The sequence below is a fragment of the Castor canadensis genome, chromosome 13, assembly GCF_047511655.1.
Source record: "Castor canadensis chromosome 13, mCasCan1.hap1v2, whole genome shotgun sequence".
NCBI classification, from domain to species: Eukaryota; Metazoa; Chordata; class Mammalia; order Rodentia; family Castoridae; genus Castor; species Castor canadensis.
Genome location: NC_133398.1, coordinates 122,287,412 through 122,309,643, shown reverse-complemented (window position 1 = coordinate 122,309,643; position 22,232 = coordinate 122,287,412). Strand labels below are relative to the sequence as shown.

The 22,232-nt window shown below is 51.4% G+C and overlaps 1 protein-coding gene across 1 annotated transcript; it reads right to left on the bottom strand.

The window, feature by feature from the left end:
* Nucleotides 1–262: 262 nt before the first annotated feature.
* Nucleotides 263–19,837, bottom strand: Susd3 (sushi domain containing 3). The gene is made up of 5 exons (XM_020186388.2): nucleotides 19,686–19,837; nucleotides 6,943–7,131; nucleotides 5,336–5,483; nucleotides 4,512–4,676; nucleotides 263–771 (listed from the first exon to the last, which is right to left on the bottom strand). Exons 1-5 carry the CDS (start codon nucleotides 19,771–19,773, stop codon nucleotides 558–560), a joined length of 804 nt encoding a protein of 267 aa, XP_020041977.1. The 5' UTR covers nucleotides 19,774–19,837; the 3' UTR covers nucleotides 263–557.
* Nucleotides 19,838–22,232: the final 2,395 nt, after the last annotated feature.

Genomic DNA, 22,232 nt, shown 5'->3' with positions numbered 1-22,232 from the left:
CCAGGGCTCACACTGAAACTCTCGCCGTGGAGACCAGCTGCTAGTGGCAGCCCCAGATCTGAGTGACCAGCCTTCGATGAGACCCGTTAGCCACCAGCAGACTGCAGCCGCCACTGGAAAGCCAGAAGCACCCAGCAGACCAGAGCACAAAGAGATAAGAATACACGGTTAGACCGCCAGGTTTAGGGTTGTGGGGACCTGTGGCGGGTCCCAGCTTTGAGGCAGCTCGCCCTGTTGGGAAGATGCTGAGGTGGCAGCCATCTGCAGTTGCTGAAAATACTTTATTGCTTTATTATTATTCTTACTCTAACTATGCAAAACTAGATTTGCTTAAAATGTCTCACAGTCTCTTTAAAGGACCCCTGGTTGGAGGGAGGCGGCCACAGGACATTAGCCCAGTGGCCATTTCAGTAAAACCACCACAGGGGGCTCCTTCCAAGACAGAATGCGCCCTACTGGTGCCCAGCCTTCAGTGTCAGCTCTGCCCCCGGAGGCTGATACCGCTGGCCAGTCTCGAGCTGGACCCGTGTTGAGTGGCAGGTGACCGCCTGCTGGGGTCATCCTGGGAGGTACACCATGGGTCGTGTGGATATCATTGTTGTGGCAGGCTGAGAGACCAGGAGGCTCGGTTCTGAGTTCACTGTGTGGACAGTTGGCTGGGTGCATGGTAAGCTGGAAAGGCAGCTGGGGCTCAGAGCACCAGGCCCAAAACTCCAGGGGTCCATGTTGTGGGTCACAGCAGCCAGTTCTCTGATGCCATCGCTGAGGTCTCTGTGGGGAGAGGAGGTATGAGCTGGGGAAGAAAGGGGACTGGGCTTGATCACACCTGCTCAAGGACCCAAAAGTTGTGGGTCCTGCCAGGACCTACCCTGTGCCCTGAGGCACGCAGAGGCTGCAGCACTTCCTTCCAGGCCTGCTGCCCCGTCCCTCAAGCAAGGCCACCTTCCTAAGGGGTGGGAGGGGCTGTCTGGGGGCTTATGCAGGGTGTGAATAAATTATTAGGAGCCTGGCTGCCCAGTGGTACTTGAAAATATCCCAGGCAGAGAAAAGACACTCCAGGCCAGAAGTGTCCAGGCCAGAACATTTTCCCTCCTTCCAGGCCTATCCTTCCTGGTGGCCCACAGCCTTCTACACCCTCAACACCCTTGGCACTTTCCCCTAACCCCCAACACAGTCCAGTCCATTCTCTAGGCCGATCAGACCCAGTTCCTGCCCATCTGTCCGACCCCACCCCATCTCCCAGCCTCCACATATGCTGGCCTTTTCCCCCATATGCCTGTCCTTTGCATACTGCCTCTCCCCTAAGGTGCAGTTTTTCCCATACCCCTTCCCCAGACAGGCACTCCACATGCAGTTACTTATCACCTCCTCCAGGGAGCCTTCCTAGATCACTGCTTCAACCCACACCTCCTTGTCAGGAAAACCCCAGGAAGTAGTAGGCATTAAGCAGTGACCTAGTGGTTCAGGGACGAAGTGAATGGATCAATCAGTAATTGAGAAGAAAGAGAGCTTGGTGGGTAAAGCGGGGGAGCCTGAGGTCAAACCCAACTTCAAGGATGGGCTCCTTGTATGTGATTCTGCCCAAGTGTTGGAACCTATCTGACTCTGCTATATGATGGCATGAAAATAGCACCCACAGCCAAGATGAAGAGCTGGTATCAGGAAGGGCTTAGGGCAGAGGTGATACTGGGAGGTGTTGATGAGTTAAGGTCAAGGAGTCAAGGCTTCACCCTGCTAAAGACAGCTACCACCAAGAGGCAGTTTAGGGCCCGCCTGAGGGGCAGGCAGCCCCAGACTCAGAGGGTCCTGCTGCTCTGCCTGAGAGCCACAAGCCAGGGGATGGGTGGCTCTGTCCTCTCTGTGTCCCCCTGGAGTTAAGCTGAGGGTCCAGGGTCCCCTGTTGGGGAGAGCTCAGGAGGAGGTGCTCCCTGCTGACCCCCTCCCAGCTTCACTTCCTTCTTCTGCCTCTGGAGCTACACCAGCTGGAGTCATGCTCTGAGAGGCTTCCAAGGCAGCCTCCCCTGGCCTGCATCCCTTCCATCCTGTTCTCTCCCACTCCCTGGGAGAGGCCAACACGGTTCCCGCTACAGTTCTGTGAACATGTGCGCGTGGAGGATGTGTGTGACCATCCGCAGCACACATCCCCAAGGTAGGACAGCTGGTGTCTGTGGGGCAGGGACAGGGCAGCGCCCCCAGGGGCTGAGGTGACCTCACACATCAGCCAGAGAAGCCACAGCTGCCCTCTACAAGGATGCCACGTGGCTTTGAGAGGCAGTAGCCCTGTCCCCTCTCCCGTATCATCCTCTTCCTAAGCAGAACACAGCCCTATCACAGGGCAGAGGTGTCACCAGGCAGGGGCCTGGAAATCAGACTGTATAAAAAGGAAACTATTAGTCACAACAGTCCCAGCCAAACTCAAACAAAAAGGGAAAAAGCCCAGCAAAAGTATTTGGAGCCAATGGCAGGTCTTTTCTCCTGTGATTCTGAGTTCCTAAAGCTCACAAGAAAAAACATTAGCAAGTAAAGTGGAGGAGCAAACAGAATGACTAACACCAGCAATGCCACGGGAAGGAAGGCTTTGAGCAAATATTTGTCCTCAACATTTGCTAAAGGAAATACAAAGGAAAAAACCTGTGACACTTGCAAAGTAAGCAAGAGACAAACAATTTGTTAGCTCCCAGAGAGGATGCGGTCTTCATAAATATGGCTGAACTAAGGTGTCTGGTGATCTAGGAGAAAGAACTGGGGAATAAAAATGTTCAGACTATTTGACCTAACGAATCCATTCAAGAAGTTACCTCTGCAAAGAAAAACAGCTGGGCACAGTGGTGCACACCTGTAGCCCTAGCTACTCAGGGGGCTGAGGGAGAGTGGCTCACTCGAGCCCAGAAGTTCAAGACCAGCCTGGGCAATGTCGTGAGATCCGATCTCAAGACAGAAAGAGTGAAATTCTGGCGGTCTCGGGCATCACACGTGATATAAGACACAAGACCACCACCCTTGTACCTCAGGTTCCTCTTCCTCACAAGAAGGGTAAGAACAGTAACGTCAGTAATGGCCAGTGGCAACTGAGCTCTGACTGTGGGCTGAGGACAGGGCACCACGTGATGCCCACTGGACAGGCAAGGCAGCTGAGGTGCAGAGTGGCCACAATTGCACAGGGAGGCCACAGGCTGGGAACATGCACTTTGCTGTCTCAGGAGGCACTCCTGGGACAAAGAGCAGAACCACACCAGGCACAGAAGGCACGAGATGAGCCAGGGACATCTTGTGCAAGGTGGGAAGTATTCAAAGAATGTCAGAGACGTATGGGGACATGAGTGCAACCTGCAGGGCTCCCACTGCCAAAGAACAATCAGAGCCCACAAAATGTGTGGAAGGCCCAGGTGGGGCCGATGGTGACCAGGACATGGCTACTCTCCACTTTGTGTGCTTGTGAAACTGTCTCAAGAGAAAAGTTCCAGAAAAGAGTATCTGTACAGGGTGCTGGTGGCTCACGCCTGTAATCCTTGGGAGGCAGAGATCGGGAGGATCGCAGTTCGAAGCCAGGCCCAGACAAACAGTTCGAGAGACTCTATCTTGGGGGTGAGGTGGGAGAGAAAAAGTTCAAAGTGATACTACAGCAACCAGACAAAATAATAAAAAAGAAAAAAACCAAAGATTTCATCACTGTCCCTCGTAAGACACAGCAGAATCACAACACAATTAACAGTTACCCCTCAGTGAGCCACAAGGAACAGCAGATCCAGTAGGATCACAGCCCCTTATTCGTGCCCTGACTGGAGGGATCTGGGCGGGGGGGACTTCCTTAGAGGGGACCTCAGGCTTGTCCTCGGCAGGGATAGCTGGACCAGTGCATACAAAATTCTGGGAAGGCACACCCCAACACGGTGGTGGGAAAACACTAGCCAGACCCAGATGTGGCAGGGTGGGGGTGGTACCTGTATGAGACCACTGGCTTGGCGCCATCAGAAGGTCACAAAGGGCAGAAGGCCTGTCTGAGTTTAAGGATCCCAGGGACCTGGCGGCCAAGCACAAGTGGGCACACTGATGGTGACAGCAACTCTGGCAGATGTCTCTATGCTATGGGTCACATGTCACCCTGGCCAGATTTCTAGAGTCAGGAAAAGAATGTCCCTGTATAGTGCAGGAGATGAGAGAGAGGGGAAGAGAGAGAGAGAAAGGGAGGGAGGATAGAGGAAGATAGAAATGGAGGGATGTGGGCAAAGAGCAGGGGACCTAGCCCAGTCCTGGGCCTTGCTGGGGTTGTGGAGAGAGTCCAGCTCATCGAGGCATCTTAAGTTTCAAGGTGAGCCCACTGGTGAGGACAAGGATGTCACGGTCGGGGCAGTGTGAGAAGGACAGCTGCCTCTTGTCTTAGGGCTGGGGTGCTGAGGCCCAGGGGAAGACAGGCACACCAGGGCTCCCGCACATGAGGGGTGGCACTTGTCTCAGGCCCTGACTCCCCCACTCCCCCACTCCCCCAGCCCACCCCAAGCCAGGTGACCCACATGGCGAAGCTGTGGTTGTCATGGGCCTGGCTGGCCTGGCTCCCCAGCTTGCCACCAGCACCGCCACTGCTGCTGTTGTTGTGGTTATGACCCTTGAGGCCTAGGTACGCAGCCTGCACCGTCTCCAGGTCCTCGCCTCTCAGCTGGTACCACAGCTGGGCCGTCCTGGGGGAGAGAGCCCAGAATGAAAGACATTAAGCAGGTACTGCAGTGTCCCCGATGGCAGCCCACAGGCAGAAGGAGCCTCTGCACACACTCTCCCAGCATGTCCTCGGGCAGAGAGGCAGCTGACGAACTCTGCAGGAGCCACACAGGGGATACTTTCATGGGTGGCACAGCTTCTCCAGCAAGTAAACTCAGCCACCACTACTCAAAAGTAGCCAAGTACAGTAATAGCCAAGGCACATGGCTGTGTTCTGATGAGAGGCGACTTGGTAAGTGCTGGCCGCGGATGGTCACTCAACATAGTGCCACTGAATGGCCCACTCAAAGATGGCTGAAATGGTCAGTTTTGTGTTATATTTTACCACGAGATGATACAAATGAGAAGAGAATAAATCACTACAGGGATAAACCTTTGGTGAGCAGGCCATGCGTCCCCTATGGGCTGCAGTTAACCCACCCTGTCTGTGGGGACGGTGACACCCCCCTGAGGTGTCAGTAACACAGCGGAGTGTGTCGTGTATGCCCCGGTTTAAGAATAAGAATCCCTGTGTTCCCACAGCTGGCTAAGAGCCTCAGAAGCCCAAGAGCCCCACACAGGGGACCCACAGACATGGCCCCAGGGGAGTGGGGCAGGGAGGAGCACCCCAGGGCTGCCGTACCTGCTGGAGCGCCGCTGCTCACTTCTCTTCACACACTTAAGCAGACAGCAGGTGAGGAAGGCCACGGACATGAGCAGGATGATGGCGCAGCTCACGATGGACGCGATTACGGCCACCTTGAAGCCGAAGGTCTCGTGTGGTGGCACAGCTGTGAGAGACAACCACCAGCTCCAAACCTGCCGGACCCGAGGGCTGGGGGAGGATGGCAGCGGGCAGGCCCTCAGTAAGCTCCACTCTAAGGAAGACGCAGTGAACACTGGTGGCTAAGGCCTGTGTGGACTACAACTAAGGGAGCCAACCAGGGAAAAGTTTCTCCAAGAAGGGGGCACTTGGGTGGGGTTTTGTAGGTGTGTAGGAGTTTGTAGGTGGTAGATTGGAGCAGCTCTGACAAGATCAGAGTGATGGCCTTCCTGGCTCCCAGCCACTGCAGCCCTGACTGCAGAGCAGCACGCTGGGCTGTGGAACAGATGCGGGTGGATGCACTGTGGGTGGGAACTGGCCCAGCCCACTGAGTTTTCACAAAGCCCAAGCAGGCAAAACTCTTCAGGGTCTTCTCAGGTCACCTTCCAGGAAAGAGCCAGAGCAAGGGGTGTGGAAAGGCATTCTCACAGCTGCGACCTCAGCTGTGCACCAAGAATCAGCAGATTCTGAGGTTCGTTCTTGGATAAGAAGTCCTGAAGACCCTAAGCTTAAGGCTGTGTGCTCTTCCCCCATGGTGGGCACAGCTCCTGCCCCCTGCTCTCCAGCTGGACACTGACCATCCAGAATGAAGAGGCCTGCAGCGTAACAGGACTGTGTTCTAGTCAATGGCAGACAGGAACAGTGACACGGGACAACTTTTAAGAACCTTCCCTGAGTTGAGGTGTGCCCTTTGCCCCTAGGGCCCCACCCCATAACCCCTGACTAGAACAAAGGCCACCACCTTGGGTAAGTCATGATGTTGAGGTCAGACTCAACACAGCCAGGGCAGGGGCCTGGGTCCCACTGTCATGGAGAATGCTACAAACCTGGTTACTCACCCTGAAGGGAAAAATGCCACCTTGGTTAAGCCTGCCATTTTGGGTTTTCTGTCTCTTAGAACCTAGTCCTAACAAACACCTCATTCTCAGAGATGCATCCAGCACATGAGTGTGTAAAGGCTCTGTCTGAGAAGTCCTGCAGCGTATATGCCCGGCCTCTGCCAAGCTATTTGAACTTTGGAGTCGCTTTTATGCACAAAACACATTACTGTAATGCACAGGGCTTCACTCTGGAAAATGGGGTCTTATGACCCCTCAATAGTCTTGATAACAAATACAACCAGAAAACAGCCCCTCCCTTGGGACCGGAAGCTCCATCGTTGGGCACAACCTGACCCTCCGGGTCTCCAGTGCCTAGAATCCTTGGCACATGGAATCAGGATTGGGAGGGAGCGAGGGAGGGGAAGGAAGAAAGATAGGAAATCCAGTCCACACTAAGATGCAGAGCCCTCGGCCTAAGCAGGCCACTGTCAGGCAGCAACAAGTTGCCAGTTATTGGGAGTGGGACACGCGAATCCTGGTGAGGCAGGGCTCAGGACCTCCCACCCAGCAGCCACTGAGCCAGGGCAGCTCAGGAGAGGGCCTTACACTTGCACACAGGGGTCCCTGAAGACCAGTGAGCGATGCTTCCCTTCCAGGCACAGGTGAGGAGGCCAGACCCCATCATCTGGTGGCCAGAGGGGCAGTGGAAAATGAGCACAGTTCCCACGGAGGTGCCATCACCACGGAGGACTTGCAAAGTGCCCCTCGGGGGCGGCTGCAGCCGAGCGCAGGTGTCTGGGGAGAGAGAGGGAGAGAGAGGCAAAGAGGCGGTAAGGCTCAGGGCAGGGCCCAGCATGGGTGAAGCGGGTGGCGGGGGACTCTCCCAAGGCCACAGGATGCTCTGGAGAAGGTCCCAGGGAGCCATCCCGATGCTGGGACAAAGCAGAGCAGGATCCTACATTAACTAAAATCTAGATGTTCTGGGTGGGGGTGTGGCTCAAGAGGCAGAGTGCCTGCCTAGCAAGAGTAAGGCCCTGAGTTCAAATCCTACTGCTGCAAAAAAAGAAAAAGAAACAAGCATTGGAAGAAAATAAACACAAATATTTATTACCTGTGCATAGCTTCAAAGGCAGGAAGAAAGGGAAAAAGAGAGTAACAGATCTGACTGCATGAAAAGTAAAAGGCAAACTTTCTACTCTCTAATAATTGAAAAACACCAACTCAAGTAAAAAAAATAGTTGGAAAACTGGACGAAGGTTCAATATCTTTAATTTGTAAAGATCTTACACATCAATAAGAACTGAACATACAATTTTTTTTTTTTTGGTGGGACTGGGGTTTGAACTCAGGGCTTCGCACTGGCAAAGCAGGCGCTCTACCTCTTGAGCCACACCTCCAGTCCATTTTGTCCAGGTTATTTTGGAGATAGGGTATCGAAAACTATTTGCCTGGGCTGGCCTCAAACCTTGATCCTTCCAATCTCAGTTTCCCAAGTATCTAGGATTATAGGTGTGAGCCACTGGCACCCAGCTTATAATTTTTTTTAAAGAAAAAACAAAAATAAACTAATGTGTGAACAAGCAATTCACAAGAGATACAAATGGCGAGGAATACATGCTCATACACAACAGCAATGCAAGAAACGCTAAAGGAAAGGAAAGTCGATCTTTCCCTTATCAGTGTAGCTAAGATTAAAAGCAAAAACGGGCTGAGGTACAGCTCAGTGGTACAGTGCTTGCCTAGCATGTACAAGGCCCTGGGTTCCATCCCCAGCACCACCACAAAATAATGTCATAAATAAAAAGAAAAACCGGTACTGTATGTAAAGGCAAAAACAGAGAAGCGACTCTTTCTGGACATGGGTGGGTCGAGATCCAAGCCTCCTGGATGGAGCATGGCCAATGTACTAGGGCCTTGTGTTGTACAGCGCATGAGAATTTCAGAGGAAGTAAGAATGTGCCATCATGGTTCCTGTCCTAGGATGCTCCTCTCAGAGCCATATAGAATAGGAAACATTAGAACCCATCCTGTGTCTCCAGCAGTCAGCCCTGATTTACCAGTCAACATATAAACATCCTACAAGTGCACCAAAGTGCTCTAACTCAGTTACAATGCTATGGTCCTTTCATAAGGACAGAAAGCTGGGCACAATGGTGCACACCTGAGTTCCAGCTATACCAAAGACTGAGGCAGGAGGATTTCTTCAGTCTAGGAGCTCAAGGCCAGCCTGGGCAACGTAGGGACAACAACAAAAAATGTGTGCATGGGGACTATGCCTGTAATCCCAGAAACTCAGGAGGCAGAGCTCCTGAGAACACAGTCCAACGCCAACCCAGGCAAAAAGTTAACAAGGCCCCCATCTCAACAAATAAGCCAGGCATGGTGACTCCATGCTTGTAATCCCAGCTACATGGGAGGCATAGGTAGGTGCCCTTAGTCGGGCTTCTCCAGCTTGGCACAATGCATGAGGTCCTCATGCTCTGCGCACAGCCACTTCTGGCTTCCTGAGACAGCAGTGCCAGGCTCCATTGTGTGACAGCCCTCAGTCTTTTCACTGCTCCCTGCTGGCGGCCTGCAGTTTTCTCTGTGTTAGAGAAGACACAGTGAACCTGCGAAGGCTATCTCAATGCCCGGATGTACGCAGCTCTTCCGTTTTCCAAATAGTAGCTGACACTGCCCGAGTAGCACTAATGCATCAAGCATGGGGACAGGAATGGCAGTAGTTACTGGTGCCCGGAAAGATGGACCATCAGACACCTGTGATAAGACCACCTGAGTGCCTTTGTGCCTGCTTGCTTCCCTCCAACGGAAGGACAGAGATCCAGAGATGGGGCAGATGGGCATGGAAGCTGGGGCCCGCAGAGTCTGATGGACCCCGTATTCCATCTCTGATCTTCCTGTCCTCTGCATTGATGCCTCTAGCTAGGACTGTCCCCCCAGGTGCCATGCACAGATGCCTCACTCTCACTGAGCCTGCTGTGACTCGGCCAAGCTTCTGAGTGTCCCAGCCTTGTCACGTGGCCTCTCCCATTCTAACTTTCTTTTTCTTTAGCAGACTCACCATCATTCAGTTAGTTGCTGGGGTCCCAAACCTATCTGACTTCCTTTTCTCAATCCACAACCAATTTGCCAACAAACTCCATGGGCTTTAATTTTAAAATGCGTGTGGAAGATGCCTACAGCACGCTGAACAGTGTCCCCTAGATATCTGCAGAAGGATGAACGTTGTCCCCTAAATTATCATTATGAAGTTATTCATGTCCACCTGGGGGTGGCCATGTGGGCCAACTACGTATCTCCACATCTGAACTCACCTGCTGTCTAGAAATGAAACCCAGGCTCAGAGAACTCAGGCCATACCTTACTCTGACCATGCCCTTCTTAGGTTTAGCTGTTCCATCCAGCTAACCCTGGGCAGCCTCAACCCTAGTTCCCCTCCCTGTCCTCCGGAATTCCTTCTCTTCAACCTAGAGCTGCAGGTGGGGACAAGACCACCATAGAAAACTACATTTCCCAGCATGCCCTGCAGCTGGGAGCAGCCATGTGACCATACCTGGCCAACGGAATATGAGCATGGGAGGCAGGAGCCACTTCCAGGCTTGGCAGCAAAGATGGTGGATGTGTGGAAGGGTTGACCATCCTTTCTAATTCTAATAAAAGACAGAAATAAGTTCTGGTTGGAGTTAAGCCACCATCTTTGTGGATTTCTTTGGTAAATGGACTGACTAAAACCAGATAAACACTACAGACATAATTAAGCCCAATGCCTGGCTCATCCAGGACTCTGAGGTGACAATAATTAAATCAGAATAATGCCCAGATCACACTCCATACAGGAGCCTGTGCTGAGAACTTCAACAGCTATGGACGTGAGCACATGGACTCCAGCCTCTTGGGCTGTGTCCCCTATAGTCACATAGGTGGGTGCCCAGACAAGGAAGTTCCGGACCTCAGTGTCAGCACAGCTGCTGTGCCCACCTCAGGACGATGTGAGGACAAATCAAGGTGAAATGCCAAAGCACTGGAAGATGCCTGGCACACCAGGAACCACAGTTGAGCTTTGGAAATAAGAAATACCACCCCAACTTGCATCTCTAGACACTGAGGCCACACAGCCAGTCAGTGAGTAGTTTAGCGAGGGGTCAACCACGGTACTTGGTTCTTCATCCCCTGGTATCCCTCTCTTCATTGTCTAGGAAAAGAAGGGAAAGCCAGCCTCATGCCTGGGAGGGACCAATCTGATGGCTACCTGCTCATCATTACAACAATAATAATGCACGTCATCACAGAATACTCTGTTCAAAAGAAACACACATTCCTTGCCTAGGACAGCAGCTGCAATAATCCCAAGTGACACCAAGGAAGAAACCCTTATTATTACAGAGTGGGGAACCAAGGCTCAGAGGCTGACCTACCCAATAGCACTGACAGAGAGTCAGGAGCTAGTCCTGGAGCCAGGGTTTACAACAGCTAACTGAGAAGCAGAACAAGAAGTGGGAGGTAAGGATGCAATATCCATGTAAGGGGGTAGGGGTGTGTCTCTGATAGACAAGCTGCACATATATTATTAAAACAGTGGCAAAAATCACAATCTAAACCACAACAACAAAAGGAAAGACCAGAAAAGAAAATCAGAGTTCAAAAACCAGGAAGCAAGCCAGGTACCGGTGGCTCACACTTGTAATCCTAGCTACTCAGGAAGCAGAAAGCAGGAGGATCGTGGTTCAATGTCAGCCCAGGCAAATAGTTCAAGAGACCCTATCTCGAAAATACCTAACACAAAAAGGGCTGGTGGAGTGGCTCAAGGTGTAGATCCTAAGTTCAAGCCCCAGTACCACAAAACAAACAAACAAACAAAAACAGGAAGCAGAGCAAAAGGTAACCCGACCAGAAAGAAGATGTCTAATACAGGACATGATTTTGTATATAGAAAATCCTCAGAAGTCCACTAAAAACTTTAAAAACTAATTAAGTTCAGCAACATCGGAGGATACAAGGTAAACATACAAAAATCAGTTGTGTTTCTATACGGTAGCAATACTAAGCAAATTGAAAATAAAATGAAGAAAACAATTCCATTTCAACAGCTTCAAAAATAATAAATCCGCAGAAATAAATTTAACAAAAGACGCGTAAAACTTGTACTCTGAAACTGAGAAGCATTACTGAAAGAAATTAAAGATCTAGGTGTCTTTACTGCCATTTCTTGCAAGGGTAGTAGGAGGTATTTCTCTCCTCCCCACTTTTCCCTACCTTATCCTGTTATACTAAAATAAGTCCTTGTTAAAACTTCAAAACACAAAAAGAAATTAAGTATCTAAAGAAATGGGGAAGCATTCCATGCTCACGGATCAGAAGACTTAATATTACTTAAATGGTAATATACTCCAGTGATCTACACATTCCACATAACACCTGTCAAAATCTCAGCTGCCTTCTTTGTGGAAACTGACTAGCTGATCTTAAAATTCCTATAGACACAACAAAGATCTCTGAATAGCCACAACAATTTTTAAAAGAAAAGCAAAGCCAGAAAACTCACTTCCAAACTTCCAGCAAAGCTACAATAATAGAAACAGCATGGTACTGGCATAGGACAAACATATAGAGCAATGAGACAGGATTAAGAGTCCACAAGTAGCCAGGTGTGGTGGCTCATGCCTGTAATCCTAGCTACTTAGGAGGTAGAGATCAGGAGGATCTCAGTTTGAAGCCAGCCTGGGCAAAGAGTTTGTGAGACCCTATCTCGAAAATACCCAACACAAAAAAGGGCTGGTGGAGTGTCTCAAGTGTAGAGTGCCTGCCTAGCAAGCATGAGGCCCTGATTTCAAAGCTCAGTACCACCCCCCTCAAAAAAAAAAAAAAACCAAAAAACCTCTCAAAATTGAATTTATGAAGAACTACTGCAATTCCGTTATAAAAGGCAATCAGATCTTTTAAAAATTGGCAAAGGATCTCAATAGACATTTCTCTAAAGGAGACACACCAGTGGCCACTGTTGTGGTCTGAGTATGACTTGTCTGTCAGAGGCTCATGTGTTGAATGCTTGGTCCCCAGCTGGTGGCACTTTTTGGGAGGTTCTGGAAACTTTAGGAAGGGGGTCTAGTTGGTCACTGGGGGAACATCTTTGAAAGCTACACTTGGCCCCCACCTCCCTGGCATGCTCTGCTTCCTGTCCATCATGAGATAAAGAACCTCCACCTCCACCTGCTCCCGCTACCATGATGTTCTATCCACGTACAAGGGACCAAGCGACCTCAGACTGAACCCTCTGTGAGCCTAAATACATCCCTCCCTTCCTTAAGTTGTTTCTGTCAGGCATTTGGTCACAGTGAGGAGGAAAGCAACTAATATGGTCACTGACAAGACATGAAGTCAACACTGACCTTTAGGAAAATGTAAACCAAAACTACAATGGATAACACTCCAATTTCCACCAAGCCGACTATTAGACATCAAAACGACATAACGAGCATTAAGGAGAACGTGGAGAAACTGGAACCTCATTCACTACTGTGGGAACGCAAAACGGTCTGGTGATTTCTCAAATGTTACACAGAAGTACCATCTAATCTAGTTCTACTCTTAGGTAAACACCCAAGAACAATGAAAACACATGTCCACACAAAAAGTTATGTACAAATGCTCACAACAGCGTTATCAAAATAGCCCAAAAGGTGAAACACCCAAACGTCTGTCAACTGATGACTGGATAAACAAAATGTTGTCCATTTATACAGTGGGATATTATGCAATCGTACAAAAAAGAATGAAGCACTGACACATGCTACGTCATAGTTGAGCCTTGAAAACACTGTAAGTGAGAGAAGCCAGACACAAAAGGCATGCTGTATAATTTCATTTATATGAAGTGTTCAGAACAGGTAAGTGCAGAGACAGCAGACTGGTGGTTGCCAAAGGCTAGGGTGAGGGGGAGAACTGGGTGGGAGATTCAGCAGTCTTCTTTTGAGGTGATGAAAGTAGTCTCAAGTTGATTGGGGTGCTGGCTGCACATCCAAAAGCTACTGAGTTGTACACTTTAAATGGATGAATTGTATAATATGCAAATTATAGCTTAATAAACATTAAAAATCAAGAGAAAAATATACCAATTAAAGAGTATTTATCCTTCCAGGTTGATGAGGATATGGCTGGGGGGAACACACAACTTCTGGGTGGTGGACAGGACGGGGAGACCTGCCCTAAGCACCTGTGCCAGGTACAGCTGTAAACTCCTGGCCTGGGCTATTTCCTGTAACCTGCACTGGCATTGGGTCACACAGCTTCCAGGGGTGCAGCTGGGATTTGAACTCCTCATGACCTACCAGCTCTGTATTCACAAACATGAGAGAAGAGTCAGAGCCAGTGACCGCCCACGATCAGCAAAGAGGAACCTCTTTGCTTTTTTGGGATCCTGTGATTTGGGTATATACTGGCCAGGGAGGTAGACATGGGGTTTCAGAGCCATGGCAGATACAACAGGGTAGCCATAGGCCAGCCAAGGGGCCCTTCGCCACGGTGCCTGGCAGCCAGCACTTCCCAGTCCTCAATTTAGAGCTGTTAACTTCTGCAGCTGAACCAGCAGAGAGGGGGCCCACCCTTGCCACCAGCTGGAGGTCTGGGAGCAGCCAGGGCACCAGGGCGCAACAGGGAAGTGAGATCAGTGAGGGTGAGCACGCTTGGCGGTCTGCCCAATGACAGGGCAAGTGGGCCAACTTGAATTCACCCTTAAAACTTGAACTTCATCACGAAATGAGCTGCCTAGAGGGCGGGAGGCACAGGCATGGAGAAGTATGTGATAAGACAGGTGCAGATGATATGAAGGGCAGAATGGAGCTAAGTGGTTATAAAAATACTTTCTCCTCTGCTGTGTGCCAGGAAGTAACAAAATAAAAATGCCAGGGGAGCCTCAAGCAGCCCCACTGCCCCAGCACTGCCCCATATCCTGACTGTGAGGTTGGCCATCTCCCTTCATGCATGGCCCCAGATCTGCTAACCGCTGCCAAGCTGGTACTGGTCCAGGAACACAGGCCTCTGCCACACAAGGGATGTGACAGGCCAGTCTCCTGTGCACCCAGGACAGCCAGGCCCAGCTCTGCAGCCGGAGGACCTGGATCGAGGGTTGACCAGGCCATATCATCTAGCAGCCCTTGTTCCTGCCCTGGGCCTGTGCCCGGACCTGCAAATCCACAGTAGACAGGGTGGGGGGGGACGCAGAGTGGAAGAGAAATCCATGGTCCCAGCAAGGAAACCATGACCATCGACTTCCCCTAAGCGTGTCTGAAGAAGAGCATTACGGGTAGGGTGGTGGAGAGGGTGTCACACTGTGTCTGTCAACAACCACATCCTGAGGTCTGCAGCTGGTTCCGCTGTGGGCAGTGCTTATCCTCAGACAGCAACACCTCACAGTGCCTGCCGGGTCATCATCAAATCTTCAAGGACAGATTTCCTGTCCCCGTTATTGAGCCTGGTCAATGTAGGGGATGAAGGGTGAAGTCACCATCCACAACCAAAGATAGGGGACCAACCAGCATTGTCACACTGGCCTGTAAGAAACCCAGGATATAGCAAATGAAAGACTTATATAAAAGCAGCATACGTCCAGTAAAGTAGGCAGCCACACCACAGCTGTATTTGGGCGGGGTGGGTAGGGAGGGTAAGGGGTCCGGACTCCAGCAGACTCACACTGAGGGAAGGGGAGGGCTTTAATGTAGTCCTAGCCCCAAATATGCATCAGACCTTGCATTTCTTTTCTTTCTTACTTTTTCTCTTTCTTTTTGTGACACTGGGATTTGAACTCAGGACCTTGTGCTTGCTAGGCAAGCACTCTCTCATTTGAGCCACCAAGTCCTTTTTGTACTGTTTTTTTTTTTTTTTTTGAGATAGGGTCTCACTTTATGCCCAGGCTGACCTAGACCACGGTCCTCCTATTTGTGCTTCCTTGCGTGGCTGACACACACCCAGCCATTGGTTGAGATGGGAGTCTCGTAAACTTTTTGCCTGAGTTGGCCTCAAACTGTCATCCTCCCCATCTCTGCCTTCTAAGTAGCTAGGATTACAGGTTAGAGCCACAATAGCTCCTCAAACCTTGCAGTTCTAGCCAGTCAACTAGGGGGACTCACTAGGTAGAGTCCAAGTTCCTCATTGGATTGTGGGAATGGTTCTTTCTTGAAAAATAAAATGTTCGGGCCAAGTGCTGGTGGCTCATACCTGTAATCCTGCCTATTCAGGAGGCAGAGATCAGGAGGACTGCGGTTGGAAAACAGCCCAGGCAAACAGTTTATGAGACCCTATCTCAAACAAACAAACAAAACCATCACAAAAAGACTGGCAGAGTGGCTCAAGTGGGAAAGAGTGCCTGCCTAGCAAGTGTGAGGCCCTGAGTTCAAAGCCCAGTACCACCAAAAATAATAAATAAAATAAAATGAGGAAGCTGACAGTGGTTGGAGGGAGGGTGAGCCCTCATTCAGGCTGGCCCTACCCTGCCCTCTTGGCCTTCGACCCAGGGACACCCCTTGAGGCCCAACTTCTTTTAATCCACACACTAAGCTAGGCATAAGAAGGCCAAGTCACTTGTGAGGGCTAGAGCTGGCGAAGTGGCTCAAGTGGTAGAGTGCCTGCCTAGTAAGCATGAGGTCACGAGTTCAAACCCCCGTACTAGAAAAAAAAATTACACTTGTGGGGGGTATAGGGGAAGTACCCCCACTGAGCCCCCAGCCCTTCTCCCCACCCCAGGGAGGGTTAGTGGTGGTGAACCCATGAGTTCCTGGGGGCTATCCTGCCCAGATTTTCCAACAGCATGTCCTGGGCTTGGATTTTTCACCTCCTTCAGACATCTCCATCTGTAAAATGGGTGACCTGCCTTCCAGAGTCACAGGAGTGTGGAGACACTGAAGCAGGAGCTGACTCTCCAGGTGGGACTTTAAGTCACACCCCAAGTATTCCAGGACACCATGGGACCCAGGGCACCAATCCTTATGACACCCAGGGGATCTTCACCCACAGTCCACTGCACGGTGGGACCTCTGTCCCCAAGTTCCTAAGGCTTCTGGGCAGACACTGGTAGCTTAAAGGGTGACAGCATGGACTTCAGCCCTCTCTGGGTGGCCCTTCCCATAGGACTCCAAATGCACAGAAAGCATGGGGCAGGGAGAGGTGCAGTGTCAGGCCTATAGCCCAGGAAACCTCTGACTGTACCTCTCAGAGGATGTTCCAAAATAGGGTAGATGGGGTTTGAGCACTCTGACACCTATGTTCTTAACCACAAGACAGACCCCACTCTCAACTTAGTCCACAAACCCACCACAACCCCTCATGACCTCCACCCTCCCCTGCAGTCCTCCAGGAACACTGGACACTGCATGTCCCCAGTCCTCCACTGTGAGTGTGCCTCTGACCCCTCACTCTCTGGGCCAGCTCTAGTACATTTTCATTCAGGCACCCCTGACACCCCTTTTTTGAACTATGTGGAATTAAATCTTCAAGAAGAGGAAAAAAACAACAGGAAAAAAGTGAAGTGAATTGTTTAATATAAACAAGAGAAAAACACACAAGGCTCAGCCTAGCCCTGTTGTGGCTTTGAGGATGGTGGTGAGGACAGAAGGGCACAGGAGGGTCCCTAGCCTGTGTCCCCCAGCTGATACCTCTGTCCAACCCACCTGCTACAGCTGTGCTCTCCTGGGCTCTTATATTAAAGCCCTTACATGTTCTGACCTTGGTGGGCCCCATCCTCCCAGCCCTCTCCTTCCCCAGTCCTTGAGGCCAGTGAGTGTCCGGAAAAGATCCTTGCTTGTTAATCTTTTATCTGGAACCTTGAACCATGGGCCAGGCCCTTCTGTCCTCCTTCCTGGGGCCCACATGGCCTCCTCACCCTGACCTTTTTAATAAATTCCCTTTTATGCTGGCGGAGGCTGTGAGATTATAGCCTCACAGAAGGGGGGAAGGCAGGCCACTGGACCCAGCCTCACCAGGACTTGGCAGGTCCCCACCTACCAGTGAGTCCCTGTGTGATCTTGGTCCAGTTCTCAGTTTCCCCAAATGCAAAATGGGAATCCAAGAGAAGGGATTTCTCAGCGATGACTTATGTACACACAGGTACTCTAAAAGCAGGACCCCAACAGTGAAGATTCCCAACACTACTTTGGGAGGCCCATAGCCCTGGCTGTGTGTCCTCAAGCAAGTCATCTGCCCTTTCTGAGTGCATCTTCCCATGGAAGGTAGGTACAGGCCTCAGAACTCCTGAAGCCTTGGGTCTCCCAGGTTGAGCCTCACACAAGACTCTCTTCCCAGAGGTCAACTGGGAAAATTCCAACCAAGGAAAAGTGATCCCTCCCCCCAAATACCTGGGGGGAAGAGTGGGATAAAGGTCCTAGGAACTATGCCTGTTATCCAGCAGCTCTGCCAGCACCTTGGCAGGAGGCCACAACCAGGTCTCAAGGTAAGTCCCACTTTGATCACACTGGCTCCCACCGGGCCTGTTTCTCCTCTGTAAAATGGGCACAGGTGAAGCCAAGAGGATGCCCACAGAGCCCACTTCACCTATTTGTAGGGCTTCCCTTTCCAGACCCTTCAAGGTCCCTCCTGGGGGTGCCAGGGAAATGGCCTTTGGTCACTAGAACCCTGTGTTCCTGGACAATCTCCCAGATTAGGGAGTACAGTTGCTGCCCTGGGAGCAGGGCCAGCACCAGCCATTCAACAAACATTCGAAACCCTGCTCTAAGCCACCCCCCACAACCCCAGAGCATAGGTCCCCAGGATGTTGGGCCACCTGGACTACTGTCTTTCCTATCTTCTCTAGGAAGGCCCGTGGCTAAAGACCTATGCTATGGATTGTGCCTCAGATGCTATGTTTCAGACAACATCAAACTGTCTCCAAAAGACCCCGAGCCTCATCATTTCACAGCCCATTTCACAGCGCAAGAGACTAAGGCTACCTGGGAGGCAGCGATGGCATCCAGGTTATGGCATTACTCCAGGCAGGACAAGGACTCGCCCTGGACCCCATCTGGCCTGTCCACAGCTTGGGGGCAGATATACAGTGCTCACCACTGAGCACATTTGGAAACGGAGGCACAGACACGGGGAGACTCATCCCAGGTCAGAGGAGGGATTGTAACCCCAATTCCAACAGGGGGCCTTGTGTCTGGGAAGTGCTCAGGAGCCAGGGCACTCAACTCACGAGACCCCAACAGTGATCCCTATACAAATAGCTTTTTGTATGCAAGTAAGTCAGAGGCTCCAGGCTTTCCCAAGCTTTGGGTTGACCTTGGGTAAGCCTTTCCACCTAGCCCTTGATACCCACTCCTCCAGGCTTCTGTGGAGGGGGCTCACACATGTGAGACCCCAGGCAGGACCAGGCCCGGACTGGCCTCCTCAAACACAACAGCAAAACATTCTGGCTCCCAAAGGACCAAATTAGGGACTCTGGGCAATGGGTTGGTGGGGTGGAATGGGGTTGCACAAAATCGAACCTACCAGGGCTGGGGCAATGCTCAGCTTCTGCCACGCTAAGCAGGAACCAGACCCCCACCCCCACCTCCGGACCTCAGCTTCCTCTTGTGCCAAGAGGCTAAATCCAGCCTGCACCAGTTGCCCAGGATCCTCGGATGGAACCCTGGTGAGCAGTGGCCACCACAAGGGAGTGAGCTATTGAGATACTGGAGATGTAGAGTTGCGGTTTAGTTGTTTTTAAAAGAATTAGACTTTATAAGCATTCATGGAGCAAAGCTGACACTGGAACTCGAACCCAAAGCCTGGGGTACTGAAGTGAAACCTCTTTAACACTTCTTGAAATTACACACTTAAAAGCCATTTTCCTTCCTTTCGGAGACTTTTGAGCCTTTGCGCGCCTAGGCCAATCTCAGGTCCCGCAGCCGGGTGACCTCGGGCAGCCACTCCTCTTTCACAGGCTGAGTTTTCCCATCTGTAAATCAAGACTGGAGTAGTCACCAAGGGACCCCGAAGATGAGCCCTCCCTTGGGCGCGGAGAGCGCGCCCCACCTCGCCTTTTCCGCCCCGGGGCTGCGCGCCCGGCCAGGTGAGGCCAGTTCCGACTTCCGCAGCATCCGGACCGTCAGGGACCCGGTACGCGAACCCAAGGCAGGCGGCTGCGCGCCGCTCGCCGCCGGGTTTCGGCTCCGTTGGGGGCGCCGGCTGGGTCAGCATAAGGTCGGAAGGGTTCGTCTTCGGGGTGGCCCTCGGCGGTTTGACTCACGCCACTCCCCCCCCACCTTGGCTGTGCACGCTTTCCAGCTGTGCCGCCCCGTGACCCTCGCCCCTCGGCTTCCCCGTCTGTGAAAAGGGAGCAGAGCCTCCCCCCGCCCCATGGAGCCCTGCGGACAAACCCTCACCTGTACGGTTCCCCGGGACCAGCGTGGTGACCCCTGTCCTCCCCCGGGGCTTCGCCCCGTCGCGGAGGGTGGCGACCGCCCCACGCATCCTGCGCCTGGCAGGCGGTCGGCGCGGAGTGAGGGGCGGGGTCAGGCGGAGGGGCGGGTCATGTAAGGGCGTGGCTGGGTGTCGCCCACGCCCTCCAAGGCGAGTGTGGCTCTGCACCACTCGGGTCCCTCCTGCCCCTTGGGGTGGGGCCAGGGCTGGGGCCCGAAGTGGGAATGAGGCCCATGGTTGAGGCCAGCTTTGGGGAAACTGTAACTCCGAGACTTCTGTCCCTACATTTTCCTCTTCGGACCCTCACCTGGCCCCTCTTTGCCCTGTTCTTCCCACCTTTGCTCCTTGGGTGCTTCGTTGTGCTTATTTTTTGAGTAAAGTCTTGCATTCTCAGGGTGCTTAATTCGGAAGGTACCTAAGGGCAAAGAGCAAACCCCTCTTTCCCCTGCCAATCCCACTTCCACCACAGTGTCCTCTGTGGACTCTGCCTCTGTCCCTTGACTTTCGCTGTGGGCCACCTGCCCCTCTGAGGTCTCCCGAGGAGGCTAGCCTTACTTATAGTTCTCACTGGTGAAAGTAGGATTTCAACCAGGGCCACACACACACTCTTCTTAGGGACCTGCTCTCTCCTAGCTGAGCCCCACCTGTCCAATTCCTGGGTGGAGAGCTGTGACTCACCCCTTCCTTTCCCTCTGACCCCATCCCGCTTAGGGTCAGCCCCTTGCCTAGACAATACCCAGAGGTGTGGGTCTCCTACTCCTCGGAGCCAGGACTGCTCTAGAAAGAGCAGGTGAGGTTTGAGCTGAGATCCATCCTTGCAGAGCTGGGGAATGCAAAGGCCCTGAGGTAGGAATGTGTTTGGAAGCTCCAGAGACAGCCGGAATCCAGGTGAATGTTGGTCAGCCTAGGAAAATAACAGCCTGACAGACTGGCTCTGAAGGGTCAGGCAGGTGACCATGAAAAGCATGGGTGGTCTGCAGACCACCGGGTGGGGTTCCAGCAAGGCAGGCTCTCCCACCTGCAGAAGTTGAAGTTCAGGACCATACAATGAGGACCTCCCTCGTCATCAGGGTTGGATTCACTCCCTAGTATCTCCTTCTCACTTGGCCATATTTGATGGCTTACTTCAATTTCCTTTATGCAAAATCAAGTGTGTGTGTGTCCTCTACCACATCACAGCTCCCACTGTCATTCCAGCCTCCTCCAGCCCCCCCAAAATCCCCTGCCAAATGGCCCTGAACCCACCGCCTGGGGCCTGTGTGGCCTTCCTCTCCTGCTCCATGCACTGCCATGGGAGGCAGCTGCCCACAGGATTGATAGGTAGCAGTTAGACGTAAATAGAGGGAATAAAAATCATTGTAATTAAACTTCCCAACTTCACAGTAGGCCATTGAGGATGCCAGGGGATATCAAAATGGTTTGAAGTCAGCCACTCACCTAAAGTTTAATCCTTTCTTTACTTAGGAGTAAGCCACACTCTAACCATCAGCTAGGCCTAGAGCTGGGAGTTTCACACAGGTAATTCTTTAACTTAACAAGACAAAGACCCAGGCCCAGAAGCCCATCCTTGGGGCCAAGAGGACCTGGAGCTGAGAATTCCTGAATAAATATTCCAGTTCCAAATACTGATACCTTAGTTTTCACTCTAGACTCTAGAGAGTCTCACACCTGTAATCCTAGCTACTGAGGAGGCAGAGATGAGGAGAATCACGGTTTGATGCCAGCTCGGAAAATGAAGTGTGTCCCTTTCCTAATAAACTTTACTATCCATTTTACTATATTTTCCCATCTTACCTGAATTTTTTTCTTTTCAGATGCAAGAATCAAGGTATACCCCAATGCTAAACTTTCTGGTAACAGGCACAAGGAGTGGGCTGGGAGGGGAGTCTGAGGCACTGTTGCATTGAAGATGCATGGGATATGAAACTGCCAGGCTTGTGACCTCCCCACACATCACTGCACTGTGGCTCAGGCCTCTCCAGTGTCCAACAGTGCTGACCACCTGACCATTAGTGTGTGTATGGTTCCTCTGCCTGTGTAACAAAGGACCACAGATAGTATATCCTAGGACAACAGAAATTTAGAGTCTCACAGTTCTGGAGGCCAGAAGTCTGAGATCAGGGTGTGAGCAGGGCTGTGTTTCTCCAGAGGCTCCAGGAAAGCATCCTTCTCACCTCTCTAAAACATGTATGACTTCATACTGCATTTCAGGTTGAGCATTCTTCTCTTTCTCTGAGCTTCTTTTCAATTGCTAATGTGTGTAGGTTATTCACACCTTGGAGGGGACAACTCAAGCCACCCCTGCCCCTCCCCACTCAGAGGTTTTTGGTGGTTGGGAATGGTTTTTAAACCATAGGGTTTAAAAGCATTTGGAAAGAGGAAGATACTCTCTCTGCTTCTACCTGGCCCCATCTTGGCCTTTTGTAACTCCTTTCATTAATTTTATTTATTTATTTATTTATTTATTTATTTATTTATTATTTATTCATTCAGTATTGGGGTTTGAACTC

What these genes read in the sequence shown, in the direction of transcription:
- Susd3 (XM_020186388.2), bottom strand. Translation starts at nt 19,773, where the DNA reads ATGCGTGGGGCGGTCGCCACCCTCCGCGACGGGGCGAAGCCCCGGGGG. An exon ending in GGTCCCGGGGAACCGTACAG is followed by an intron (nt 7,132 to 19,685) that starts GTGAGGGTTTGT and finishes CTCTCTCCCCAG; the next exon opens with ACACCTGCGCTCGGCTGCAG. An exon ending in GAGCAGCGGCGCTCCAGCAG is followed by an intron (nt 4,677 to 5,335) that starts GTACGGCAGCCC and finishes TCTCTCCCCCAG; the next exon opens with GACGGCCCAGCTGTGGTACC.